The following is a 25,666-nucleotide window of genomic DNA, read 5'->3' on the forward strand; positions in this document are numbered from 1 at the left end:
GAATTTGGATACAGGGACAGATTCTCCTTTGAATCCATATAAATGGAGAATGTATGTTTATTATGTCTAGATTCATTCTAATATATGCAAATGTCTAATTTAGGTCATTGACCCGTAATCATCTTATACTGTCTGACGTTAAAACTATAAAGTAAGATAATTAGAATTAAGCCGTTGTAGTAGTGATCTCCTTACTGGACTATAGAATACTGTCTACAACAGAGACCACATCTCTCATATATCTAGAGAACCGTGAAGGGGTTACATTTTGGGGGCTCATCTGGGATTGTGGTCTATTTATGTCAGTAAACTAACAGTATTGAATGCTCATTGCTAAGAGAGTGGTTTGTGGTTTCTACTGGGCTGTTTGAGCATAAAAGATGGATGTTATTGAGGTTGAAGCTTGGTGCAAACGGAAGCAGATAACTACTACCCATGCCATTGTGCTGAATGGTGTTGCTAACGATGACCCTGATGATGTCTTGCTAAGGGCTCTGAATTGTGTCAAAGCCTTCGGAAAGGTTAGGATAGTTGAGCGCTGCTTGGATACAGCTACCAAGAAGCAGTTTGTGTTGATCCAGACATCGGAGAACCTGAGAGGTCATGGTTTACCTGAGGCAGTTGGGCTTTCTGAAGAGGCTGGTCCCTGGCCAGTTCAGTTTGTCCCTATTACTACTAAGGAAGAAGAAGGGTTTCAGACCAAGTTGTTGTCCTTCTTGAGACAAGAAGGAAAGACTGTTGCTGATGTCAAAGGTCTGATAGGTCCTTCGGCCCTGGATATGAACACTCAGTTGGTCAGTGCCATTAGTTCTCTGGTGGATAAATGCACCAATCTGCCCTTCGAGGCTCAGGGATACCGTAAGCTCCGTATGTTCTCAGGAGTGAGACCAACTCCCAGTGGGGAAGAGGAGTACGACGCCTGGGCTGAGCAGACCCTGCCTCTGCTAGAGGAATGGCAGTGCAGTGACAATGTGAAGAGGCAGAGAATAGTAGAAAGCCTTAAGGGTCCTGCTGCTGACATTGTAAGATTCTTAAAGGCGCAGAACACCTCTGCTACTTCCTTTTGACTACATGCAGGCTCTAGAAACTGCCTTTGGAACTACTGAAACCGTTTCAGATTTGATGGTCAGATTCAGAAGCACATTCCAGTGTGAGGGAGAGAAGCTGTCCAGTTATCTGCTGAGAATAGACAAACTGCTGCATTGTATGTTACGGAAAAGAGGGATTGAGTTGCCTGAAATGAATCGATTCCGCATTGAACAGGTTGTGCGAGGTGCATTGCTCGAAGACGTGACTGCTCTTCGCATACGCATGACCCATAAGTTGGGAGCTCCACCTACCTTCACTGAGCTGCTAAGGGAAGTCAGAGAGGAGGAGGATATGCTTCAGGCCTGGAATGTAGCAAAGAGTGCTGTGATGTCCGAGCTTGTGACTCCTGTTACAGTTCCTACTCCTAAGGGTGATGTCAACCCTGAGATGGAACAGCTGAAGAAGGAAATAAATGTCATGAGAGCCGAGATGGCATATTTTCGGTCTAAGCCCAACACAGAAAGGGATGACGCACGGGTGCAAAAGGTTGAACACCCTGCGAAGTCTAATAGCAAAATGAATGATTCCTCTAAAGGATATCCCCATGAAGGAGATAGACCTGGAGTCTTTTGTTATAACTGTGGAAAGGATGGACTTTTCAAGCGAGAATGTAGAGGTGAGGAAAATCTAAAAAAAGTAAATGACCATCTCATAAAACTTACCAAGAAGTCGGGAAACTACAAAGGGGCACAGTAACGGAATGGCCTGCTGTCCCTGTAGTTAAGACACATTCCGCTAAGTGCAATAATAGACGGGATATGAAAGACATCATACCTGAAGGTTTAGTAGGGCCGAGTTCTGCTGTATCAATACAGATTGAAGGCATTTATACTAAAGCTATCCTCGACACGGGTTCTCAGGTTACCATACTGCACAGATCCTTCTATGACCGATACCTGACGCATTTGCCGTTAACCCCAATCCGTCTTCTGCAGATCTGGGGCCTTAGTCCTGCTGATTACCCATATGATGGCTATTTGTCGCTGAGGTTGGAGTTCTTGGAAGCTGATGTAGGGACCACTGAGACCATTGATGCACTTGTGTTGGTTTGCCCTGACCCCATGGTGAAAGGTGAGGTTTCCATACTGGTTGGCAGTAATACACCCATAGTGAGACGACTCCTGACAAGTTACAAAGAGCAGGAAGGTGAAAACTTCTTGAGCACCAGACACATTCACCTTGTTTTCAAAAAGGCTTTTGAGAAACTGCCTGAACTTTCTTCCGACGTAGATGATAGCAAAAGAGGAACTGTGTGGTACGTTCGAGCCAAACCTATCGCCCTGCGTCCTGGAGGAGTGGCTGGAATCCCTGGGATACCAAAATTCCCTGGAACGCCAGGTACTGAAGCCATTCTGATAGTCACCTGATGATCCTGCAGAAGAGTCACGGTTTCCAAATGAGCTTCTGGTGAGACCAGAGTTGCAGACCCCGACAGCTGTGATGTCAAGGAGAGTTAGTGACTGTGAGGAATATGTCAGGCAAAGGAATCACATTGAGGAAAGGAATGCCGATTGCGCATCTGTTTCCTGTAAATGTACTGTCGTCACATGTGAAGGAAGAGTCCAAAGTTAACTCAACCAGAGATCTGACACCCTCCTCCTTCAACTTTGGAGATTCATTCGTTCCTAAAGAATGGAAGGACCGATTAGTCAGGGAGATGATGGAGCGGAGAGGAGATTTCTCTACTCATGAGTTTGATGTTGGTTGTAGTAAGAGTACTCGCCATTCTATCAGAATTACCGAGGATAAACCCTTTCGGGAGAGGTCTCGACGGCTGGCACCAGCTGACATCGAAGCAGTGAGACAGCACCTGTCGCAGTTAAAAGAAGCTGAGATCATTACCGAGTCCAGGAGTCCTTATGTATCTCCTATAGTGGTGGTGAGGAAAAAGAACGGAAAGATTCAGATGTGTGTGGACTTTAGGACGCTTAACAGACGTACTATTCCCGACCAATACACCGTTCCAAGAATTGAGGATGCACTGGCTTGTCTTAATGGAAGCAAGTGGTTCAGTGTGTTGGATCTCAGAAGTGGATACTACCAAATACCGATGAGTGAGTGAATCGGACAAAGAAAAGACAGCCTTTATATGTCCAGTTGGGTTCTACCTATTTGAAAGGATGCCACAGGGAGTTTCAGGCGCTCCAGCAACTTTTCAAAGAATAATGGAACAAACAGTTGGGGACATGAACTTGCTCGAAGTATTGGTGTACTTGGATGATATCATTGTGTTTGGGGCAACCCTTGAAGAACACGAAGCTCGGTTGCTGAAAGTGCTTGGTCGCCTGGAGGATGAAGGTCTCAAGCTATCATTGGACAAGTGTCAGTTTTGCCAAACATCCGTGTCCTATGTGGGGCATATTGTATCACAGGATGGAGTAGCCACAGATCCATCCAAGATTGAAGCTGTTACCACATGGCCCAAACCGAACACAGTGACTGCCTTGCGGTCATTTCTTGGGTTCTGCGGATATTACAGGCGCTTTGTGCAGGATTACTCCAAAGTGGCCCATCCTCTGAATCAGCTGCTGGCTGGTTACCTCCCACCAGCCGAGAGGAAGAAAAAGGCTAAAGGTAAAGAGAACAAGGACTACTTCAAACCCTCTGAGCCTTTTGGTGTTAGATGGGATGAGAAATGCGAAGAGGCCTTCCACACCTTAAAGCAAAGTCTTACTCAAGCCCCCGTGTTGGCTTTTGCAAACCCACAGCTGCCATATGTGCTACACGTGGATGCCAGTCAAGAAGGGTTGGGTGGTGTGTTGTATCAGGACCAAGGAGCAGGACTGAGACCTGTAGCGTTCATCAGTCGCAGTCTTACGCCATCAGAGCGTAACTACCCAGCTCATAAGCTAGAATTCTTGGCGTTGAAGTGGGGGGTGGTGGATAAGCTGCAGGATTATCTGTATGGAGCGAAGTTTGAAGCGAGGACAGACAATAATCCATTAACCTGTGTGTTGACTTCGGCAAAACTTGATGCCACCGGCCACCGCTGGCTTGCTGCACTATCTGCTTACGACTTTAGTCTCAGGTACAGACCTGGGAACCAGAACATTGACGCAGATGCTCTGTCTCGTCGCCCACACTACCAGAAACCAGAGTGGAAAGATGTTGCTTCAGCAGATGAGAAAGTAATGTGTCAGATGTCCGTGGTATCTGGACCAAAGAATTAATTTCATGCCTGAGAGATTGACCACTTGGGCGTCAATGCATACTGTTCCCCAGGCATTTTGCAACCTTTCCAGTTTGGATGTACAAAAGTTACCCATGTTGTGTTCATCTGAAATATCCAATGCACAACAGGAGGATCCCTGTATTCATGAGGTGTTTTCAGCTCTCCGTCTGGGTGATATTACACAGATCAACAAATCAAAACATCCTGACTGTCGTCTGCTCCTAAGAGAATGGGACCACTTGGAAATTAAAGAGGGAGTGTTGTGTAGAATCACTCACCCACCCACTAAACCATGTCATTCACAGTTGGTCCTGCCTGAAAAGTACAGGGAAATAGTGAAGAAGTCTTTGCATGATGACGCAGGTCATCTGGGAGTAGATAAGACCTATGGGTTGGTCAAGGACAGACTCTATTGGCCGCGTATGAAGTCTGCGGTTGAGGAGTTCTGCAAGTCCTGTGCACGTTGTGTCCAGAGAAAGACTTTACCTAAAAGAGTTGCTCCTCTGTTTCACATGCAAAGTGATGGACCTCTAGACCTTGTCTGTATGGATTTTCTGTCCATCGAACCCGATTCCAGCAATACCGCAAATGTCTTGGTCATTACAGATCATTATACTCGCTATGCCCAAGCTTTTCCCACAAAGGATCAGAAAGCATCCACCATTGCCAAAGTGTTGTGGGAGAAATACTTCATCCACTATGGACTGCCAAAGCGAATACACAATGATCAAGGTAGAGACTTTGAAAGTAGACTTATACATGAGTTGTTGTCCATGCTCGGGATTGAGAAGTCAAGAACAACTCCATACCATCCTCAAGGAGATCCTCAACCTGAGCGGTTTAACCGTACTTTGTTAGACATGCTTGGAACGCTGGATTCAAAGCGAAAGAACAAGTGGAGTCGGCACATTGGACATCTTGTTCATTCTTATAATTGTACCCGAAATGACGCTACTGGTTTTTCACCGTACTACCTCATGTTTGGACGTGAAGCGAGGATGCCGGTGGATTTGTGTTTCGGAGTATCCAGTGATGGCACATCACAGAGAACTTACCTCAAGTATGTATCTGACATGAGAAAGGAATTGCAAGCTGCTTATGAACTTGCTGAGTCTGTTTCTGCCAAACAGAATAAAGGAAATAAGCAGAGGTATGACCAGACGATCCGTTTTTCCCAACTCATGCCTGGTGACCGAGTTCTCATACGGAACCTAGGACTTCAAGGGAAACATAAGTTAGCAGACCGCTGGGCTTCTACACCTTACATTGTTGAAAGTCAAATGTCACAACTACCTGTGTTTCGGCTAAAACCTGCAGGTGGGAATGGACCCATAAAAATACTGCACTGGAATCATATCCTGCCATTGTGACAGCAAGTGCGTCTGGATCCGCCAGCGGATAATGAGCCGACACCTAGTAGGAGACCCCTGCAGAGAAGAAGGAAAAAAACGAGAAACCAGGAAAACTTTGTCCCAGAAGACAGAAAACCCATGACAGTGTGTGGATCATGAGGAACCTGATGAGTCGGAAGATGAAGAATGGGATTTATGGTACGACCTCCCAGAAAGACGCATAAGACAGAATCTGGATGAATTGTCTGAACCATTTAGCTCAGACTTGGACATGGTCTGGGAAGAACCAGATGCTTCCGAGAAGGAGATAAAAGAGACTGAAAGGCACGATAACAAAGGAACCAACGCCTCCAACGTAGTTGAAGGAACTGAAGACCGGCTATCCGAAATAAGGAGCTCACAGCGAGTTAAGAAGGTTCCTGAAAGATTGACATACAGTACACTAGGAGTGCCAAGTTTAATGATAGCCCCTACGGTTTGATATGTTACCTCCCTTTATACATGATTGGGAAGCATGCAACCACTTATGTGTAAAGTTCATTAGTCATGGGGACATGCCTATATTTGGTAGGGGGGGAGTGTAATACCCACTGGAAATGTTATGTACGCTAAGTATGGTTATGAATCTTTAACTTAGACACTATTATCATTGTTATAAATCCCTGGGTTAAAGTTGCCCATGTGAAGGTACGGCAAGAACTTTTAAGGACACAATGTGACTAAGAGCAGACTTTCCATAATTCTGCACCAGTATCAACTGTTGCAGACAGTGAGGCTGCGCAGTCTCCAGGCAGAAACCCCAGGAGGAAGGGGTGGAGTCGGGTTTTTCGAGCGGGACGAAGGGAGCGACTGGAAGAAAAGAGGGCAGGAGCTCGGAAAAGAGGGCTCGGGAGGCAAATGGCTGCCGCATCCCGTCCCGGGCTTCCAAACTCTGCCGCCGCCCTTCGTATTAGTAGCTCTGCATCCAGAACTCAAAGTGGGATTCAGTGATCGCGAAGAGAATTCAACGAAGGGGTTCGGAGTCGTAAGTCTTGCAGACATTATACATACCATGAGCTCCAACTTAAGCGCGCCAACGAAAGAGTGCACTCGAATTTGGATACAGGGACAGATTCTCCTTTGAATCCATATAAATGGAGAATGTATGTTTATTATGTCTAGATTCATTCTAATGTATGCAAATGTCTAATTTAGGTCATTGACCCGTAATCTTCTTATACTGTCTGACGTTAAAACTATAAAGTAAGATAATTAGAATTAAGCCGTTGTAGTAGTGATCTCCTTACTGGACTATAGAATACTGTCTACAACAAAGACCACATCTCACATATATCTAGAGAACCGTGAAGGGGTTACACATAGGAGGCTCTTCTGATTAAGATATACTGTATTAAAGGGAATGTGATCAGATGGATTAGAAGTTGGCTAAGGGATAGGAAATAGAGTAATGGCTAAGCATGTTTTTCAGACTGGGCTAGACAGACTGGATGCAGGGAGGATGTTTCCCCTGGCTGTGGGGTCTAGAACGAGGGGACACAGTCTCAGGATACGGGGTAGGACATTTAGGACTGAGATGAGGAGAAATGTTTTCACTCAGGGTGGTGAACCTGTGGAATTCTCTACCACCGAAGGCTGTGGAGACCAAGTCACTGAATATATTTAAGAAGGAGATAGATTTCTAGACACAAAAGGCATCAAGGGATATGGGGAGAGCAGGAATATGGTATTGAGATAGAGGATCATATTGAATGGTGGAGCAGGCTCGAAGGGCCGAACGTCCTACTCCTCCTCCTATTTTTCTATGTTTCTATGACTTCTAAGCGACTTCAAGAAGACACGGCAAATTAATGGATTGGACAGATAGATGCCAGGTGAAATTTAATGCAAAACAATGAGGTGATGCATTTTGGGAGTAAGAGCAAGAGTGAAATATACACGAAGTAGTAAAAGTTTAAAAGGAGCAGAAGAACGGAGACTTTCAGGTTCAATGCACAAATCTGTAAAAGTGGGAGAACAATTTGACAAAGCTTTCTTTTCCAAAAAAATGTGGCATCTTTGGTTTTATAAATAGGGGCATAAAGTACAAAAAAGATAATGGTAAACTTATACCAGTCATTGGTTGGTTAAGGTGCTGTTAGAATATTGTGCCCAGTCTTGGGCATTCTTTTGTAGGAAGGATGTCACAGCCATGGGAGAGAGTACAGAGGAGATTTACCAGCTTGATGCCAAAGGTGAAAGGTTAAGAGATGTTGTAGAGGTGTTTAAAATTCTGAAGGGATTTTGATAAGGTAAATAGGTAAAACATTGTTTCACTAGTCAATATTTAGAGAACATAAATTCAAGTTTGTCACTGAGGGTGAATTTGGAGGGGGGGGGGGGGGGGAGGAAATTATGCAGAAGGTTGTTGGGACATGGAATACCCTATCAAACAGTGGTGGAAGCAGAGTCTATAATAGCTTTTAAAAGGAAGTGCATAACTATTTGAGAACAGTTTAATAGGATATGAGGAAAGTGAGGTAAATGAGACTACGGATAGCTTTTGGAGAGAAGCACCGGCATGATGGCCTCATTATGTATTATGAAATTCTATGATTACTGTAACTTCAGAAGTCAAACTGTAGTGACATCTATATTTTTACTTTAGTTTATTTCTGAGTAACTTTTTGTGGTAAGTTGTATGTAGAGGATAAAGAGGTGAATTGCTAAGCCAATCAAATTTTAAAGCCTGGGAGCCTGCTGATCTGATTGCAGTCCTTGAACCGTTAGAAACAGTTCCACAAAAATACCAATAAAATATAAATGAGCTGGTGCTCATGTAAATGAATGAGTTCTTTGTTTCTACTTGTAATGTTCTAAATGTCTAAGTTCCAAACCACATTTTGATGAATTAATAAACTATATACACTGGTATGTATTGTGAAGCCTGAAATGAATGGTCAGTACTGAAAGGAGTAACTTTTGTTTTGTTCTTTGCAGGATCAGGATTGCAGGCATCAAGGGTATTCAAGGAGTCGTACGGAAAACGGTCAATGATGAGCTGCAGACTATAATCTGGGAACCTCAGCATATGGATAAGATTGTTCCTTCTCTTCTCTTCAACATGCAAAAGACAGAGGACCCTGACAGGTTAGACTGTCTGCCGAGAGATGGAGGAGAAGGGTAGGAATGAGGTGAACAAGGCTAATGGGGAAGAGTGCTGTAAAAATGGTTGAGAAATTAAATTCTTCAGTCGCAGTCCCCACCGCTCATAGTGGGTGCAGTCGTGCGAATGCCATTTTCCTGCTCTACGAGATGGTTGTCATTAGCGTTTATAATTGAGTGGCTGCTGAGCAGAATTTGTAGTTTCCTGGCTTTAAAAACTACTAGAGAGTGGACAGAGTTGGTTTGTAGATTGTTGCCTTTTAAGCTTTCTGTTGATTTGCATTCCAAAATGTTTGCTGTGATATGCAGGGCTCAGTTTAAACAAGCCATATGTAGGATTCAGCCCTATTAAATGTCTGAAATTGCAGACTGTAGCTCTGTTTTGGACTGGACTCATGCAGGACGTGTTGCTTCGCTTAAATGCTGGATTGGAAAGTGACATGTGACTCAACAGGTGATGTTACCTTTTGAACTGGAAGTGCAAGTCACTATTTCTTTGTATATGATGTTTTTCCCCCCCATCAAATGCTGATGTGTGCAATGTATACATTGTACAGAAAGCTATAGTGTACCATATAATCAAGAAATCATGGACGTAAAAGATTCTCCAGCTCTCCCTTTACCCTTATCCATCTCCTTGCTAAGTATTTATCCCTAGCCCTCAATTGTCCCAATTTTATTGTTAACTCAAAGGAACACAACCCTGAATTTTGGAAATCCAAATTCTATGTCCCTCTTTAATTTTAATCCCTCTGACAGATGCTGTGTTTAACTCTATCCTGATTGTTTCATTAAAAAGCTGGTTACTCTATGGAGCATGTGTCAGTGCCTTGATGATTCAAAAAGTTGTCTCCATCTCCTGAGCCCCATTAAGCATTTCACGTCGTGCTGTTGTCAAGTAACCGAGCATGTCTGAGACCTGTTCTTCAGTGCATCTTCATGCATTTCTGCATGCTAGTTACCTCACATTTGCACACATATACCAGTATCCCAATATCATGCCACATGTGACATCTGATGCAGACGATTCATGGGCTTTCAGGTGATTTTTATCAACAGATCGTGGGGGGTCTGGAGATCTTTACTCATCTAACCCGCATGGCTCCGATTGTCTCGGATAGTGGCCAGGCTATCAAATGCAATTTTCTTATTGTTCAGTATAGGCAAGAACACCAACATCTCCAAAAGAAAGCTATCAATTTACTATTCTTACCTACGCTTTCCTGACTTTCACTAGAATGTACATTGTTACCAGATTGATATCTTTTAGTGAATTACGCCCAGGTGATTTATTCTAACTTGCCTAAGAAAATGATTTTAGAAAAATTCTCATTTGGTGGTGTAATTTTCTAGTTTCTATCTTGTATCCTCAATCACTCCCCCTCATTCAATTTTACACAGTAATTACCATTTAATCTCATTTCATGAACCCGGAAGGGACTTTACTGTACAATACAATATTATCATATCTTTAAACCCTAGATCAAATATTTCCACTTGGTCCAAGTTTCAACACTTTTTTTGTTTATTTTACTCGACCAAACCTCTTCACGTACTTTTTATATCCCAAAATAACCCGCTATATTGTGCCCGAGTCCATTTTATCATTTCAAAATTATTCCCAAATCCAAAGAGCAACATTGACGAGACCTGTCAGTCCAACAATGTTCAATTTTATTTCCCCAAAACATTCTTCCTTGATGCACAGTATCATATAGACTGCAGTCCTCTCTTTTTAATTAAAATTTCATTATCCCCTTAAACTTCAGGTAAATTTTCCCCCCTTGAGTGCTTGAAACAGCAACTCACATCAATTTAGCTTATCAATTTCAATTTCAGAAACATGATGCCCAGGCTTGGTGGTTTTGCATTTGAGACAGAAGTGCTTGCAATTAGTTTGGAGGTAACTTCCATATCTCCCCCCCCCGCCACCAAACCCGACACTGTCTCCGAAGATAACAAATTACCCTGAATGAGTTAAGGCTGAGCCTTTGAAAGGCAAAAAGTCCAAATCGTCACCATGCTGTGCTAATAATGAAAACATTCTTGGCAAATGCTTCCGCCTTTGTTCGTCCATGAAATTCACCTCTAGTGGCACAATACGAATGCCTCGACCGTCCCTCTTAATCATGGCCCCAGTTCCGAAAACCAACAAAATAGAACTGGGGTCCTAACTGCTGATGTCTGCAGATAATGTCTTGCTGGATCTTTTGCTACGCCATCAACAAAAACCATGGTCCCCTAGTTAAAAGGAAAGAAAAACTCTGAATCCATTGTGGCTTTGCTCAAGGGGTTAATTCGTCTATTCATAATTTCCTTCTGTCACTGTGGGGAAATCCACTTAAGTTAAGAAACTTACATTTATAAATGCCCAATATATACGTTTACATTCAGCAATACAAAAGTTGTGTGATGAATTAAAAAAAAAAAAAAAAAGCTCTTAGCAGAAAGGGTTAACTTCTTATCTATATATATAAAGCGGCTCTTCTGTCTGTCTCGATGTCTGTCCGTTCTCTCTACGTTTGAAAGTTACAGAGCGTACCGACGCGCGTGTCTCCTCAAAAAAAGCTTGCGATTCCGGACCGGTCATAGGCGTATTTACGTTTCGGCCGGACAAAAACCGAGCCCGCGGTATCCGAAAAACGTTCAGCCTTCCGCTCATTAGCATCTCATTAGCGACCATGTGACGTCGCGGTCGACCAATCGGACAGCGGGTTCCTTCCTACAGTTGAGTGTCGAGTGACTCGACGATTGACCAATCCTACGCTTTGGTGACCTGACCGGTCGACCAATCGGTGCGTGTGTGGGCGGGCCTTATCCTTCTGAACTGAGGTGAGTGGCCGCCATCTTGATTTTTCACAATTTTTTCCCCACACTTTCAGTGTGTTAGGGAAGTAAGGTAAATATTTTAATGATGTGTTAGGGAATTAAATAACAATTTAATAGGGGGGGGAGAGCCTCGGGAAATGGGGGGGGGCCTCGGGAAATCGCGGGGGGGTGGGGGGGGGGGCGAGAGCTGATGAGTTTAAAAAAAACAAGAGGCCGCCAGTTGCGCGGCCGCCTTGACGACGGCACGCATTCGCACGGCCCCCGTTACCCCGGCAACGGGGCACGCCGGCGGTCTTGCCTGCTCCCCTCGCGCCGCCCGCACTGACCGCGCATGCGCCGCCCGCGAGAGCCTGCTCCCGGCGCCGGCCGCCGCTCAGCATTCCCGCTATCGCACCGGACCTCAGGTGCTAGGCAGGGGGAGGGGCCGGAGAGAGGGACAGAGGGGAGCAGGGGAGTGGGGGTGGGCGAGGGGAGGGAGGGATAGGACAGGGAGAGGACATGACAGGGGGGACACAAGCGGCCGCCAGTTGCGCGGCCGCCTTGACGACGGCACGCATTCGCACGGCCCCCGGCAACGGGGCACGCCGGCGGTCTTGCCTGCTCCCCGCGGGCCGCCTCGCGCCGACCGCGCATGCGCCGCCCGCCGCTCAGCATTCCCGCTATCGCAACGGCACCGGACCTCAGGCGCTAGGCAGGGGGAGGGGCCGGAGAGAGGGACAGAGGGGAACGGGGGTGGGGGTGGGCGAGGGGAGGGGAGGGAGGGAGACGGGAGGGAGACAGGGGAGGGGAGGGAGGGAGACAGGGGAGGGGAGGGAGGGAGACAGGGGAGGGGAGGGAGGGAGACGGGAGGGAGGGAGACGGGAGGGGAGGGAGGGAGACTGGACGGGAGGGAGGGAGACGGGAGGGGAGGGAGGGAGACTGGACGGGAGGGAGGGAGACGGGAGGGAGGGAGACGGGAGGGGAGGGAGGGAGACGGGAGGGGAGGGAGGGAGACGGGAGAGAGACGGGAGGGGGACCGGGGAGGGGAGGGAGGGAGACGGGAGGGAGGGGAGGGAGACAGGGGAGGGGAGGGAGGGGCAGGGAGACCAAGCGCCCCAAAATTGCCCTCGCAATGCTGGGCTCCCCAGCTAGTATGTTTATAAGACGGAGTGAGATATCGCCAGACGTATGCAATTGCGTCATTTCACGTAAATTTTACTTTTTATTCCAAGACTTTGGACCTTTTAAAACTTGCACAATTTTTTTTTATCCTTAGGAATTGAAAATATTTTAACAGCAGAAATTATTAGTAACCTCATTGTTTAAAAAAAAATCATTTTCATCAGGAAGACGGTATTTGAGATTAAACTCCAATTGTTTTTAAGCTTTTAGCATTTTGAGAGGTTTCTAACCCCATGATTTTTCAAGTCCAACCAAAATGATCAAACAAGCAGAATCACCTCCAATGTTCTAAAATTTTCCACTTCAAATCATTAAACATTTAAGAAATTCAAAACTATTAATTTAATACATGACAGACTCATGTCAGGATTTAGAGATCTCCACATAGTGGCCAGAATTTCACTGTGGCCACAATGAAAGTCGGGTTTTCATAATTTAATAGGTTAGTTAACCTCAATGATTCCAATTTAATTCAAACCAATATTTTATTAACTAAACATAATACAGAACACACAAAATAATCAAAATAGCATGTGCTTACAAAAAAAAGTAAATTACATTTTTTCCTTTTTAGATGGCTTTTGAAATGATTATAAAGAAATACTGAATATATCTGAAAGAAAATTAGTTTCATTAAAAAAAACCCTTCAACATTCGTGCACAAAAGGGAAAAAGAGGGTGGAGCTTCACACAGCTTGTGGGCTCCAAAACATTCTCACAGGCTTTTTAAAACTGCAGTACGCTGAAATCTTGCAACCTTTAAGAGTAGAAAAGGGACAGAATATTTCCCTTTTCTCCTCCTTTATTCCATCATAGATTAACTTAAAGCTCTTTTTCTCAACCCAATTTAGAATTTCTGATTTACTTGTCAAAACCTTGTGGGGTGAGGGAGGAGTCAATCACAATAGCAGGTCTCGGACTTGCAGTAACCAAATTAAGAAAATGACTTTCTAAATGTTAGAATTGATTTAAAACGAGACCATACGTTTTTAATTTAAACTGCATAAAGCAATAGCAATTCTAAGCTGTAATCTAATTAAAACAAAGTGCCTTGAAAAGTTCAAATTGCACGCTGCTTTTCACAGTTGCACAAGTAAGCTTTAGTCAAAATAAATCCCGCCAGCGCCTTTTAATTTAATAAAATTCAAAGTTTTCCCCAATTCTGGGTGCACAATCTTAAATTGAAATGAACATAATCAACCATATTCACACTTACATGCAACTTAAAAATATGAATTCCTGTAATGGGTTATGAACTCCCAAAGTGCTAGATTTTTGTGATATTCCCAGGTCCGTTCACCACAAAAAACTTGACCAGTATCTCAAAAATACACACGTGTATACGTACATAGAGAAGACAATTAGCAAACATAAAAAAGCATACGCTTGTAGAAAAGACATTGATTAAAATACTTCCAACATCAAAGACAAGACTACAGGGTTAAATGGCTCTTTAGCTCTGTGAACAGAACAGTGGGTGGTGCTGAAACCAAAAACAAATATAACAGACACTTTTTTTTAAAGAGTCTTTCAAACAAAAGAACTGCTGTAACTTCTTGAACATTCATAGGTCAGGAAACTTCCACACGTTCACACATACTTTCACACAAACTGAAATTCCAGCAACCTTTAACTTTCCTTCCACTCGTGTTTCATTTTTCTCGGCACAGAACCTGGAATCATGCTGGTTTTACCTTTTAATTTCTTTTCTGTCGCCTTTTGATAAGTCCCCTTCTGGACTGATCAAAAATAACACTAAATCTGTCATGCATAATTTCTCAAACTTCTTATCTCCTGGCCTTCTTAACATCACTGGGGTTCGCTGTCATTTATGAACTGTCACACTACTACTGGTAGGTCACAAGTCTCCAAAGGTTTCCTTCCTTAACTAACTAGGCGGCCAACCACGTTTGTCCTAGGATCTTACTTGCACAGAATATGCTAATAACTATTTGTCAACGTCCTGCCGTAGTCGCCATTTTGTGACTGGTCAGTGTTTAACACTGACATCGTATTGGTTATTATAGTTATATACAGGAAACTCTTTGGTATCCGGCACTGACGGGACCGGGATGGTGCCAGTTGATTAAAAATTCCGTATGCCGGAGAGGGTTATCTACCGAGGCTACTTTTAACAGACTAAATAAAAAAAATCAAGAAATGTGCAGTATACAGTAATTGGGTACTCACCTACAAAAAGTTGTGTTAAATGGATGGTGGAAGATGCTTGATTAAGTACAGTACTGCCAGTTGAGGGTAATCCATAACTAATTACTTAACAGTAAAACAAAACTTATACAGTAAACGACTGTATACAGCGCGGGAGAGTCAGACTCCTGTTAGTGAGGTGTTTGGACTTCTGACAGCGCCATGAAGCTGAGTAGTGGCAGTTTGGAGAACTACCCCCACTGACGAACTCGGCCACCGCAGGAGACTCGGACTCGGCAACATTTCCGGTTATTGACGTGTTGTTTTCGGAGTATGAATTTTGCCGGTTAATAGAGAATTCCGGATATTTAGGTGCCGTTTAAACGAGAGTTTCCTGTAGCTTTATTTGGCATAAGCAAGAAATAATACATTACGGTACTTGAGCAGTAGTCTACAAAGTACAATTGAGAATTATATTACCCCTGTCCTTTGGGTAGAAGTCATGACCCACCTACTTGCATGCGCTTGTTCACCTGTCTGGTGCCCACTGTGGATCTTCTAGATTGGGAGACACCCAAATCCCCTAGGATATACTCCAAAAACTGGAACTGCAGCAAAATCCATCCAATCATAGGGACAGCGTGTCTGTCCAGGCACAGGCCTTGGGCCTCCTTTATCTCTGTACATGGCCTCAGAACAAGCTTCCTTGTTTCTGCAGTTGATGCGCCCTATGGACCTTGAAGATAACAAGTTCTAACTGCAAATAAAACCTAAATTCAACAGGAGTCTTTTCCCTAATTCTAACAAAGGAGAAATGAAATTAAAGGAATAAAACTAGACGAGCAAACTAATATTAAACTGCAATCTAGCAAAGCTTAATACTGAAGAATAGTAAAAGGGGATTATGTTTGATTATATTTCAACAAAAAACAGGAGTTCTTAGTACGCATACCCACAGTCAGAGAAGAGAGAACGATGTAGACAGCTTCAAATCTCAAACTGTTCTTCCCTCCCTTCTAGCAATAACAAAATGCATGTGACGGTTAGTCAGACTGCACCTGCCATCAGTCAGCCTGAGTCTCCAAAAGCAGTGTATTTTTCAAAACAGCAGTTTTAGCAAAAGCTTGGGGTCATTTAACTCTAGAGCCTAGACACTCTAAACACCATCCGCAACCTATATCCTTGCAAGGTTGTGTTTTATAGTGCATTATTGTGCAATATTAAGGAAAAATACCATTTAGGAAGGAATTTGGTGTCCACGTATAATCTGACCATTATAAAGGCCACCTACATTTTTTTTGTGATACTTGCTCTTACTGACTTGGCTTGATTATCCACCTTTCTGCCAATTATAATACAACAGAACAAACCAACATTCACTTGTACATGTAATTCGTTCGTAGACTGGAACCTGAGATTTAAGGGGGAATTTTATCTTCCCTTATCTGGCGAGAGTTGAACGGTAGCAGAGTTAAAATTGCATGGGGAGACTTGGTGCCCAGTTGCTGCTCGATACCCACTCGCCAGCGAATTATCCGCAAATTTCTTTCATGCGCCCATTGGAAGAAAGTGGATGCTTCATGAATACATGCAAATAAGACGTTAAGAAATAGCAGGATTAGGCCATTTGGCCGCTCGAGCCTGCTCCGCCATTCAGTAAGATCATGGCTGATCTTCTACCTCAACTCCACTTTCCTGTACTATCCCCATATCCCTTGATTCTCTTAATATCCAAAAATCTATTGATCTCTGTCTTGAATATACTCAACGACTGAGCCTCCACAGCCCACTAAAGTAGAGAATTCCAAAGATTCACCACCCTATGAGTGAAGAAATTTCTCCTCCTCCTCAGTCCTAAATGGCCAGCCCCTTATTCTGAGACTGTGACCCCTGGTTCTAGACACTCCAGCCAGGAGAAACATTCCCCCCCCCTGCATTTACCCTGTCAAGACCTGTAAGAATTTTGTATGTTTCAATGAGATCACACCTCATTTTTCTAAACTCTAGAGAATATAGGCCTAGTCTACTCAATCTCTCCTCATAGGACAATCCCCCCCCATCCCAGGAATCAGTCTGGTTAACCTTCGTTTCACTCCCTCTGTCAAGTATTCATTCCTTCCTTAAGAGACCAAAACTGTACACAATACTCCAAGTGTGGTCTCACCAGGGCCCTATATAATTGCAGTAAGACATCTTTAGTCATATACTCAAATCCTCTTGTAATAAAGGGCAACATATCATTTGCTTTACTAATTGCTTGCTGTACCTGCATGTTAACTTTCAGTGATTTGTGTACAAGGACACCCAGGTCCCTCTGAACACCAACATTTCCCAATCTCTCACCATTTTAAAAAATACTCTGCTTTTCTATTTTTCCTACCAAAGTGAATAACTTCATATTTCTTCACACATTCCATTTGCCATGTTCTTGCCCATTCACTTAGCCTGTCTATATCCCCTTGAAGCCTCCTTGCATCCTCCTCACAACTTACATTTCCCACCCAGCTTTGTATCATCAGCAAACTTGAATATATTACATTTGGTCCCCTCATCCAAATCATTGATGTAAATTGTGAACAGCTGAGGCCCAAGCACTGATCCTTGCGGTACCCCACTAGTTACAGCCTGCCAATCCGAAAATGACCAGTTTATTCCTACTGTTTTCTTTCTGTTAACCAATCCTCAATCCATGCTAGTATATTACCCCCAAACCCATGAGTCCTAATTTTGTTTAATAACCTCGTGTGGCACCTTATCAAATGCCTTCTGAAAATCCAAATACACCACATCCGCTGGTTCCCCTTATCTATTCTGCTAGTTACAACCTCAAACCTCTTAATAGATTTGTCAAACACGATTTCCCTTTCATAAATCCGTGTTGACTCTGCCCAATCTTATTATTTTAAGTGCCCTGTTACCACGTCCTTAATAATAAATTCTAGCATTTTCCCTACTACTGATGTCAGGCTAACTGGTCTGTAGTTCCCTGTTTTCTCTCCTCAAATAGTGGGGTTACATTTGCTACCTTCCAATCTGCAGGAACTGTTCTAGAATCTATGGAATTTTGGAAAATGACAACCAATGCATCCACTATCTCTATAGCCACCTCTTTTAAAACCCTAGGATGTAGGCCATCAGGTTCAGGGGATTTATTGGCTTTCAGTCCCATTAATTCCTCCAGTATTTTTTTTACCAGTACTAATTTCTTTCAGTTCCTCATTCTCGCTAGACCCTTGGTTCTCCACTATTTCCGGGAAGTTTTTTGCGTCGTCTTCCGTGAAAACTGACACACAGTATTTGTTTAATTTCTCTGCCATTTCCTTATTCCCCATTATAATTTCTCCCGTCTCCGCCTGTAAGGAACCCACATTCACTTTCGCTAATCGTTTTCTTTTTACATACCTATAGAAGCTTTTATAATCTGTTTTATGTCTCGCAAGTTTACTCATTCTATTTTCCCTTTATCAATTTCTTGGCCCTTCTTTGCTGAATTCTAAAATCCTTCCAATGCTCAGGCTTACTATTTTTGGTAACCTTATAAGCCTCTTCTTTTGATCTAATACTATCTTTAACTTCTCTTGTTAGCCACAGTTGGACCACTATTCCCGTGGGGTTTTTGTGCCTTAAAGGAATGTATATTTGTTGCAAATTATGTATTCTGTAAATGCTTGCCATTGCTTGTCTACCGTCATACCTTTTAATGTAATTTCCCAATCTACTTTAGCCAACTCGCCCCTCATATCTACGTAGTTTGCTTTGTTTAGATTTAAGATCCTAGTTTCGGATTTAACTAATTCACTTTCAAACTCCATATAAAACTCTCTCTCATTATGGTCACTCTTCCTTAAAGACCCCTTTACTACAAGGTTATTAATTAACCCTTTCTTGCACAATACTAGATCTAAAATGGCCTGTTCCCCAGTTGGTTCTTCAACATACTGATCTAGAGAACTATCTTGCATACATTCCATGAATTTGTCATCCACACTATTACTGCAAATTTGGTTTGCCCAGTCTATATGTAAAGTCCCCCATGGTTACTGTATTGCCCTTGTTACATGTCCCTCTAATTTCCTGATTTATACTGTTCTTCATTACAACTACTGTTTGGGGGCCTATAAACAACTCCCACCAATGTTTTTGCCCCTTGCTGTTTCTTTGCTCCACCTAAACTGATTCTACGTCTTAATTTTCAGCGTTAAGATCCTTTCTCTCTCCTGTCTTTATCCCATCCTTTATCAGGGCTACTCTTTTTCCATATTGCCCATCTCTTAAAGTTTTTTAAAATTTGTTTATGGGATGTGGGCGTCACGGGCTAGTCCAGCATTTATTGCCCATCCCTTGTTGCCCTTGGGAAGGTGGTGGTGAGCTGCCGCCTTAAACCGCCGCAGTCCGTGTGGTGATGGTATTCCCACAGTGCTGTTCGGGAGGGAGTTCCATGATTTTGACCCAGCAACGATGAATGAATGGCAATATACTTCTAAGTCAGGATGGTGTGACTTGGAGGGGAACTTGGAGATGATGGTGTTCCCATGCGCCAGCTGCCCTTGTCCTTCTAGATGTAGAGATTGCAGGTTTGGGAGGTGCTGCCGAAGAAGCTTGGCGAGTTGCTGCAGTGCATCTTGTAGATGGTACACACGGTACGCTGGTGGGGGAGGGAGTGAATATTTAAGATGGTGGATAGGGTGCCAATCAAGCGGGCTGCTTTGTCTTGGATGGTATTGAGCTTCTTGAGTATTGTTGGAGCTGCACTCATCCAGGCAATTGGAGAGTATTCCATCACACTCCTGACTTGTGCCTTGTAGATGGTAGAAAGGCTTTGGGGAATCAGGAGGTGAGACACTCGCCACAGAATACCCAGCCTCTGACCTTTTTTTTATTCATTGATGGGATGTGGGCGTCGCTGGCCAGGCCTGCATTTAGTGCCCATCCCTAATTGCCCTTGAGAAGATGGTGGTGAGCTGCCGCCTTGAACCGCTGCAGTCCATATGGTGTAGGTACACCCACAATGCTGTTAGGAAGGGAGTTCCAGGATTTTGGCCCAGCGACAGTGAAGGAACGGCGATACAGGTCCAAGTCAGGATGGTGTGTGGCTTGGAGGGGAACTTGTAGCTGGTGATGTTCCCATGCGTCTGTTGCCCTTGTCCTTCTAAGTGGTGGTAGAGGTCGCGGGTTTGGAAGGTGCTGTTGAAGGAGCTTTGGCGAGTTGCTGCAGTGCATCTTGTAGATGGTACACCGTGCGCTGGTGGTGGAGGGAGTGAATGTTGGTGGTGGATGGAGTGCCAATCAAGCGGGCTGCTTTATCCTGAATGGTGTCGAGCTCCTTGAGTGTTGTTGGAGCTGCACTCATCCAGGCAAGTGGAGAGTATTCCATCACACTCCTGACTTGTGCCTTGTAGATGGTGGCAAGGCTTTGGGGAGTCAGGTGGTGAGACACTCGCCGCAGAATTCCCAGCCTCTGGTCTGCTCTTGTAGCCACGGTATTTATATGGCTGGTCCAGTTCAGTTTCTGATCAATGGTAACCCCCAGGATGTTGATAGTGGGGGATTCAGCGATGGTAATGCCATTGAATGTCACGGGGAGATGGTTAGAGTCTCGCTTGTTGGAAATGGTCATTGCCTGGCACTTGTGTGGTGCGAATGTTACTTGCCACTTGTCAGCCCAAGTCTGAATATTGTCCAGGTCTTGCAGCATATGGACACGGACTGCGTCAGTATCTGATGAGTCTCGAATGGTGCTGAACAGTGTGCAATCATCAGCGAACATCCCCACTTCTGACCTTCTGATGGAGGGAAGGTCATTGATGCAACAGCTGAAGATGGTTGGGCCTAGGACACTGCCCTGAGGAACTCCTGCAGTGATGTCATGTCATGTGATTGAGATGAATGACCTCCAACAACCACAGCCAACTTCCTTTGTGCTAGGTATGATTCTAACCAATGGAGAGTTTTCCCCTTGATTCCCATTGACTTCAGTTTTGCTAGGGCTCCTTGATGCCACACTTGATCAAATGCTGCCTTGATGTCAAGGGCAGCCACTCTCACCTCCCCTCTTGAGTTCAGCTCTTTTGTCCATGTTTGGACCAAGGCTGTAATGAGGTCAGGAGCTGAGTGGCCCTGGCGGAACCCAAACTGGGCGTCAGTTAGCAGGTTATTGCTGAGTAAGTGCTGCTTGATAGCACTGTCGACGACACCTTCCATCACTTTGCTGATGATTGAGAGTAGACTGATGGGACGGTAATTGGCCGGGTCGGATTTGTCCTGCTTTTTGTAGACAGGACATACTTGGGCAATTTTCCACATTGCCAGGTAGATGCCAGTGTTGTAGTTGTACTGGAACAGCTTGGCTAGGGGCACAGCTAGTTCTGGAGCACAAGTCTTCAGTACTATTGCCGGAATGTTGTCAGGGCCCATAGCCTTTGCAGTATCCATTGTCTTCAGCCGTTTCTTGACATCACGTGGAGTGAATTGAATGGGCTGAAAACTGGCATCTGTGATGCTGGGGACCTCAGGAGGAGGCCGAGATGGATCACCCACTCGGCACTTCTGGCTGAAGATAGTTGCAAATGCTTCAGCCTTGTCTTTTGCACTCACGTGTTGGGCTCCACCATCATTGAGGATGGGGATATTTTTGGAGCCTCCTCCTCCTGTTAACTGTTTAATTGTCCACCACCACTCACGACTGGATGTGGCAGGACTGCAGAGCTTTGATTTGATCCGATGGTTGTGAGATCACTTAGCTCTGTCTATCGCATGTTGCTTCTGTTGTTTGGCATGCAAGTAGTCCTGTGTTGCCACAGTATTTATTTTGCTGGTCCAGTTAAGTTTCTGGTCAGTGGTGACCCCCCCCCCCCCCCCCCCCCCCCCCATTGATGGTGGGGGATTCGGCAATGGTAATGCTGTTGAATGTCAAGGGGCGGTGGTTAGACGCTCGCTTGTTGGAGATGGTCATTGCCTGGCACTTGTGTAGCACGAATGTTACCTGCCACTTATCAGCCCAAGCCTGAATGTCGTCCAGGTCTTGCTGCATGCCGCATGGACTGCTTCATTATCTGAGGAGCTGCGAAGGGCACTGAACACTCTGCAGTCATCAGCGAACATCCCCAATTCTGACGTTATGGTGGAGGGAAGGTCATCGATGAAGCAGCTGAGGATGGTTGGGCCTAGGACACTGTCCTGAGGAACTCTTGCAGCGATGTCCTGGGGCTGTGATGATTCACCTCCAACCACCGCAACTACCTTCCTTTGTGCTAGGTATGACTCCAGGCAGTGGAGAGTTTTCCCTCCGATTCCTGTTGACTTCAGTTTTATTAGGGCTCCCTGATGTCACACTCTGTCAAATGTTGCCTTGGTGTCAAGGGCAGTCACACTCACCTTACCTCTGGAATTCAACTCTTTGTCCATGTTTGGACCAAGGCTGTAATGAGGCCTGGAGCAGTGGTCCTGCCGGAACCTAAACTGGGCATCAGTGAGCAGGATATTGGTGAGTAAGTGCTGCTTGATAGCACTGTTGACAACACCTTCCATCACTTTGCTGATGATTGAGAGTAGACTGATGGTGTGGTAATTGGCCGGTTTGGATTTGTCCTGCTCTTTGTGGACAGGACATATCATCTGGGCCATTTTCCACATTCAGATAGATGCCAGTGTTATAGCTGTACTGGAACAGCTTGGCTAGAGGCGCGGCTAGTTCTGGAGCCCAAGTCTTCAGCACGACAGTTGGGATGTTGTTGGGGCCCACAGCCTTTGCTGTATCCAGTGCGCTCAGCTGTTTCTTGATATCATGTGGAGTGAATCAAATTGGCTGAAGAATGGCTTTTGTGGTGGTGGGGACCTCCGATGAGGCTGATATAGATCATCCACTCGGCACTTCTGGCTAAAGATGTTTGCAAACACTTCAGCCTTGTCTTTTGCACTCGTGTGCTGGGCTCCGCCATCATTGAGGATGGGGATATTTATGGAGCTGCCTACTCCCGTTAGTTGTTTAATGGTCCACCACCATTCACGATGGGATGTGGCAGGACTGCAGAGCTATGAACTGATCCGTTGGTTGTGGGATTGCTTAGCTCTGTCTATAGCATGCTGCTCTGCTTTTTAGCATGCTTGTAGTCCTATGTTGCAGCTTCCCCAGGTTGGCACCACATTTTTAGGTGCACCTGGTGCTGCTCCTGGCATGCTCTTCTACACTCCTTATTGAACCAGGGTTGGTCCCCTGACTTGATGGTAATGGTAGAGTGAGGGATATGCCAGGTCATGAGGTTACAGATTGTGGTGGAATACAATTCTGCTGCTGCTGATGGCCCACAGCGCCTCATGGATGCCCAGTTTTGAGCTGTTAGAATTGTTTTGAATCTATCCCATTTAGCACGATGGTAGTGCCACCGAAAACAATGGAAGGTGTCCTCTGTGAAGATGAGACTTCATCTCCACAATGACTGTGCGGTGGTCACTGCCACCAGTGTTGTCATGGACCGATGCATCTGCGACAGGTAGATTGGTGAGGATGAGGTCAAGTAGGTTTTTCCCCTCGTGTTGGTTCTCTCCCCACCTGTCGCAGGCTCAGACTGGCAGCTATGTCCTTCAGGACTCGGCCAGCAAGGTCAGTAGCGGTGCTACCAAGCCACTCTTGGTGATAGACATTGTAGTCCCCCACCCAGAGTACATTCTGTGCCCTTGCTACTCTTAGTGCTTCTTCCAAGTGGTCTTCTACATGGGGTTTCCTTGCCCATGTTTGACCTGAAGCAGTGAGACTTCATGGGGTCTGGAGTCAATGTTGAGGACTCCCAGGGCCACTCCTTCCTGACTGTATACCACTGTGCCACCGCCGGTGGGACAGGACATACCCAGGGATGGTGATGGAGGAGTTTGGAACTTTGGCTGAAAGGTCTGGTTCTGAGAGTAACTATGTCAGGCTGTTGTTTGGCTAGTCTGTGGGACAGCTCTCCCAATTTGGTACAGGTCCCCAGATGTTTGCAGGGTCGACTGGGCTGGGTATGCTGCTGTCCTGTCCGCAGCCGAGGTCGATGCCAGGTGGTCTGTCCGGTTTTATTGTTTTTCGTAGCGATTTTTTACAACTGAATGGCTTGCTAGGCCATTTCAGAGGGCAGTTAAGAGTCGACCACATTGCTGTGGGTCTGAAGTCACATTTTGACCAGACCAGGTAAGGTTTGCAGATTTCTTTCCCTAAAGGACATTAGTGAACCAGATGGGTTTTTACAACATTCCGATAGTTTCATGGTCACTATTACTGATACTAGCTTTTCATTCCAAATTTATTTAATTAACTGAATTTAAATTCCCCAGCTGCCGTGGTGGGATTTTAACTCGCGTCTCCAGATCATTAGTCCAAGCCTCTGGATTACTAATCCAGTAACATAACCACTATGCTACGGTTCCCATCGTTAAGTATCCTGGAATATTTAGTTCCCAACCTTGGCCACATTGCAACTACGTCTCCGTTATGGCTATTGCATCAAACCTATTAATTTCTATCTGTGCTATTAATTCATCTATTCTGTTGCGAATGCTTCGTGCATTCAGATATGGTGCCTTTAGGTTTGACTTATTTCTATTTTATCCCTACTGTCACCTTAGTCACTGATGCCTTATTACCTTTGTTACTCTCTCTCTCCCTTCCTGACCCAGTCTGCTTAGTTTTACCCAAAAAGCTACTCTGCTCTCAAGCCTTGACATTTCTCTCTGCTTTTAAATGTACTCTTTCCTGAATCCTCCTCCCCCCCCCCCCCCCCCCCTTCTTAGTTTACAGCTCTAGTTATTCGGTTTGCCTGTTCCAACGGAACAGCTCCCTCTTTCCCCAGTACTGGTGCCAGTGCCCCATAAACTGAAACCTCTTCCCCTCACAGCACTCTGAGCCACACATTTAAACCTCTAATCTGTTTGTCCCTATACCAATTTGCGCGTGACTCAAATAACAATGCAGAGATTATTACCCTTTTGAGGTCCTGCTTTTTAATTTGGATGCTAGCTCCTCTAACTCCCTCAGCAGAACCTCATTCTTAGTTCTACCTATGTCATTGGTTCCTATGTGCACCACGACAACTGGATCCTCCCCCTTCCATCCAAGTTCTCCTCCAGCTGCGAGAAGATGTCTTTAACCCTGGCAAGCAACACAACCTTGGGAACTCTCGGTCACGGCTGCAGAGAACAGTATCCTGTCCCCTACCACAACTACATTCCCTTTCGTTTCCCCCTACTTGAATAGCCTCCTGCACCATGGTGCCATGGTCAGCTTGCTCATCCATCCTGCAGGCTTTTCCCTCATCCACACAGGCAGCAAGAACTTCATACCTGTTGGACAAGGGCAAAGGCTGTGGCTCCTCCAGCACTGCACCTGGGGTGAGTTGCAGTCACACCTTCCTGTCCATGACCACTAACCAGACCTGTACCACTACCTAACCTAAGGGGTGTGACTGCCTCCTGGATCAGGGTCCTATGATATCATTGGACAGGGGAATGTCTATGGATGTTATTTATATGGACTTCCAGAAGGCATTTGATAAACTCCCACATAAGAGACTGTTATCTAAGTTAGAAGCCCACGGAGCTGAGGGCAAATTATTGTCCAGGTTCGGAAATTGGCTGAGCAGCAGGAAACCGAGTAGGGATAATGGGTAGGTACTCAAATTGGCAGGATGTGACTAGTTGTGTCCCGCAGGGATCTGTGTTGGGGCCTCAACTATTCACTAATTATTAACAACTTAAATGATGGCATAGAAAGTCATATATCCAAATTTGCTGATGACATAAAGATAGG

The 25,666-nt window shown here is 44.9% G+C and overlaps 1 protein-coding gene across 16 annotated transcripts in view; it reads left to right on the plus strand.

Moving 5' to 3' along the window:
* Positions 1–25,666, plus strand: part of efr3a (EFR3 homolog A (S. cerevisiae)) — a 278,874-nt gene that overhangs the window by 112,664 nt on the left and 140,544 nt on the right. For all 16 annotated transcript variants that reach the window (XM_085992836.1, XM_085992828.1, XM_085992830.1 and 13 more), the window contains one exon: positions 8,590–8,739. In XM_085992836.1, the coding sequence (XP_085848962.1) occupies positions 8,590–8,739 (150 nt within the window). The remainder of the gene's footprint in view (positions 1–8,589; positions 8,740–25,666) is intronic.

Source organism: Somniosus microcephalus, chromosome 7 (assembly GCF_052327205.1).
Source record: "Somniosus microcephalus isolate GS21.2 chromosome 7, FLI_Smic_1.0, whole genome shotgun sequence".
Lineage (NCBI taxonomy): Eukaryota > Metazoa > Chordata > Chondrichthyes > Squaliformes > Somniosidae > Somniosus > Somniosus microcephalus.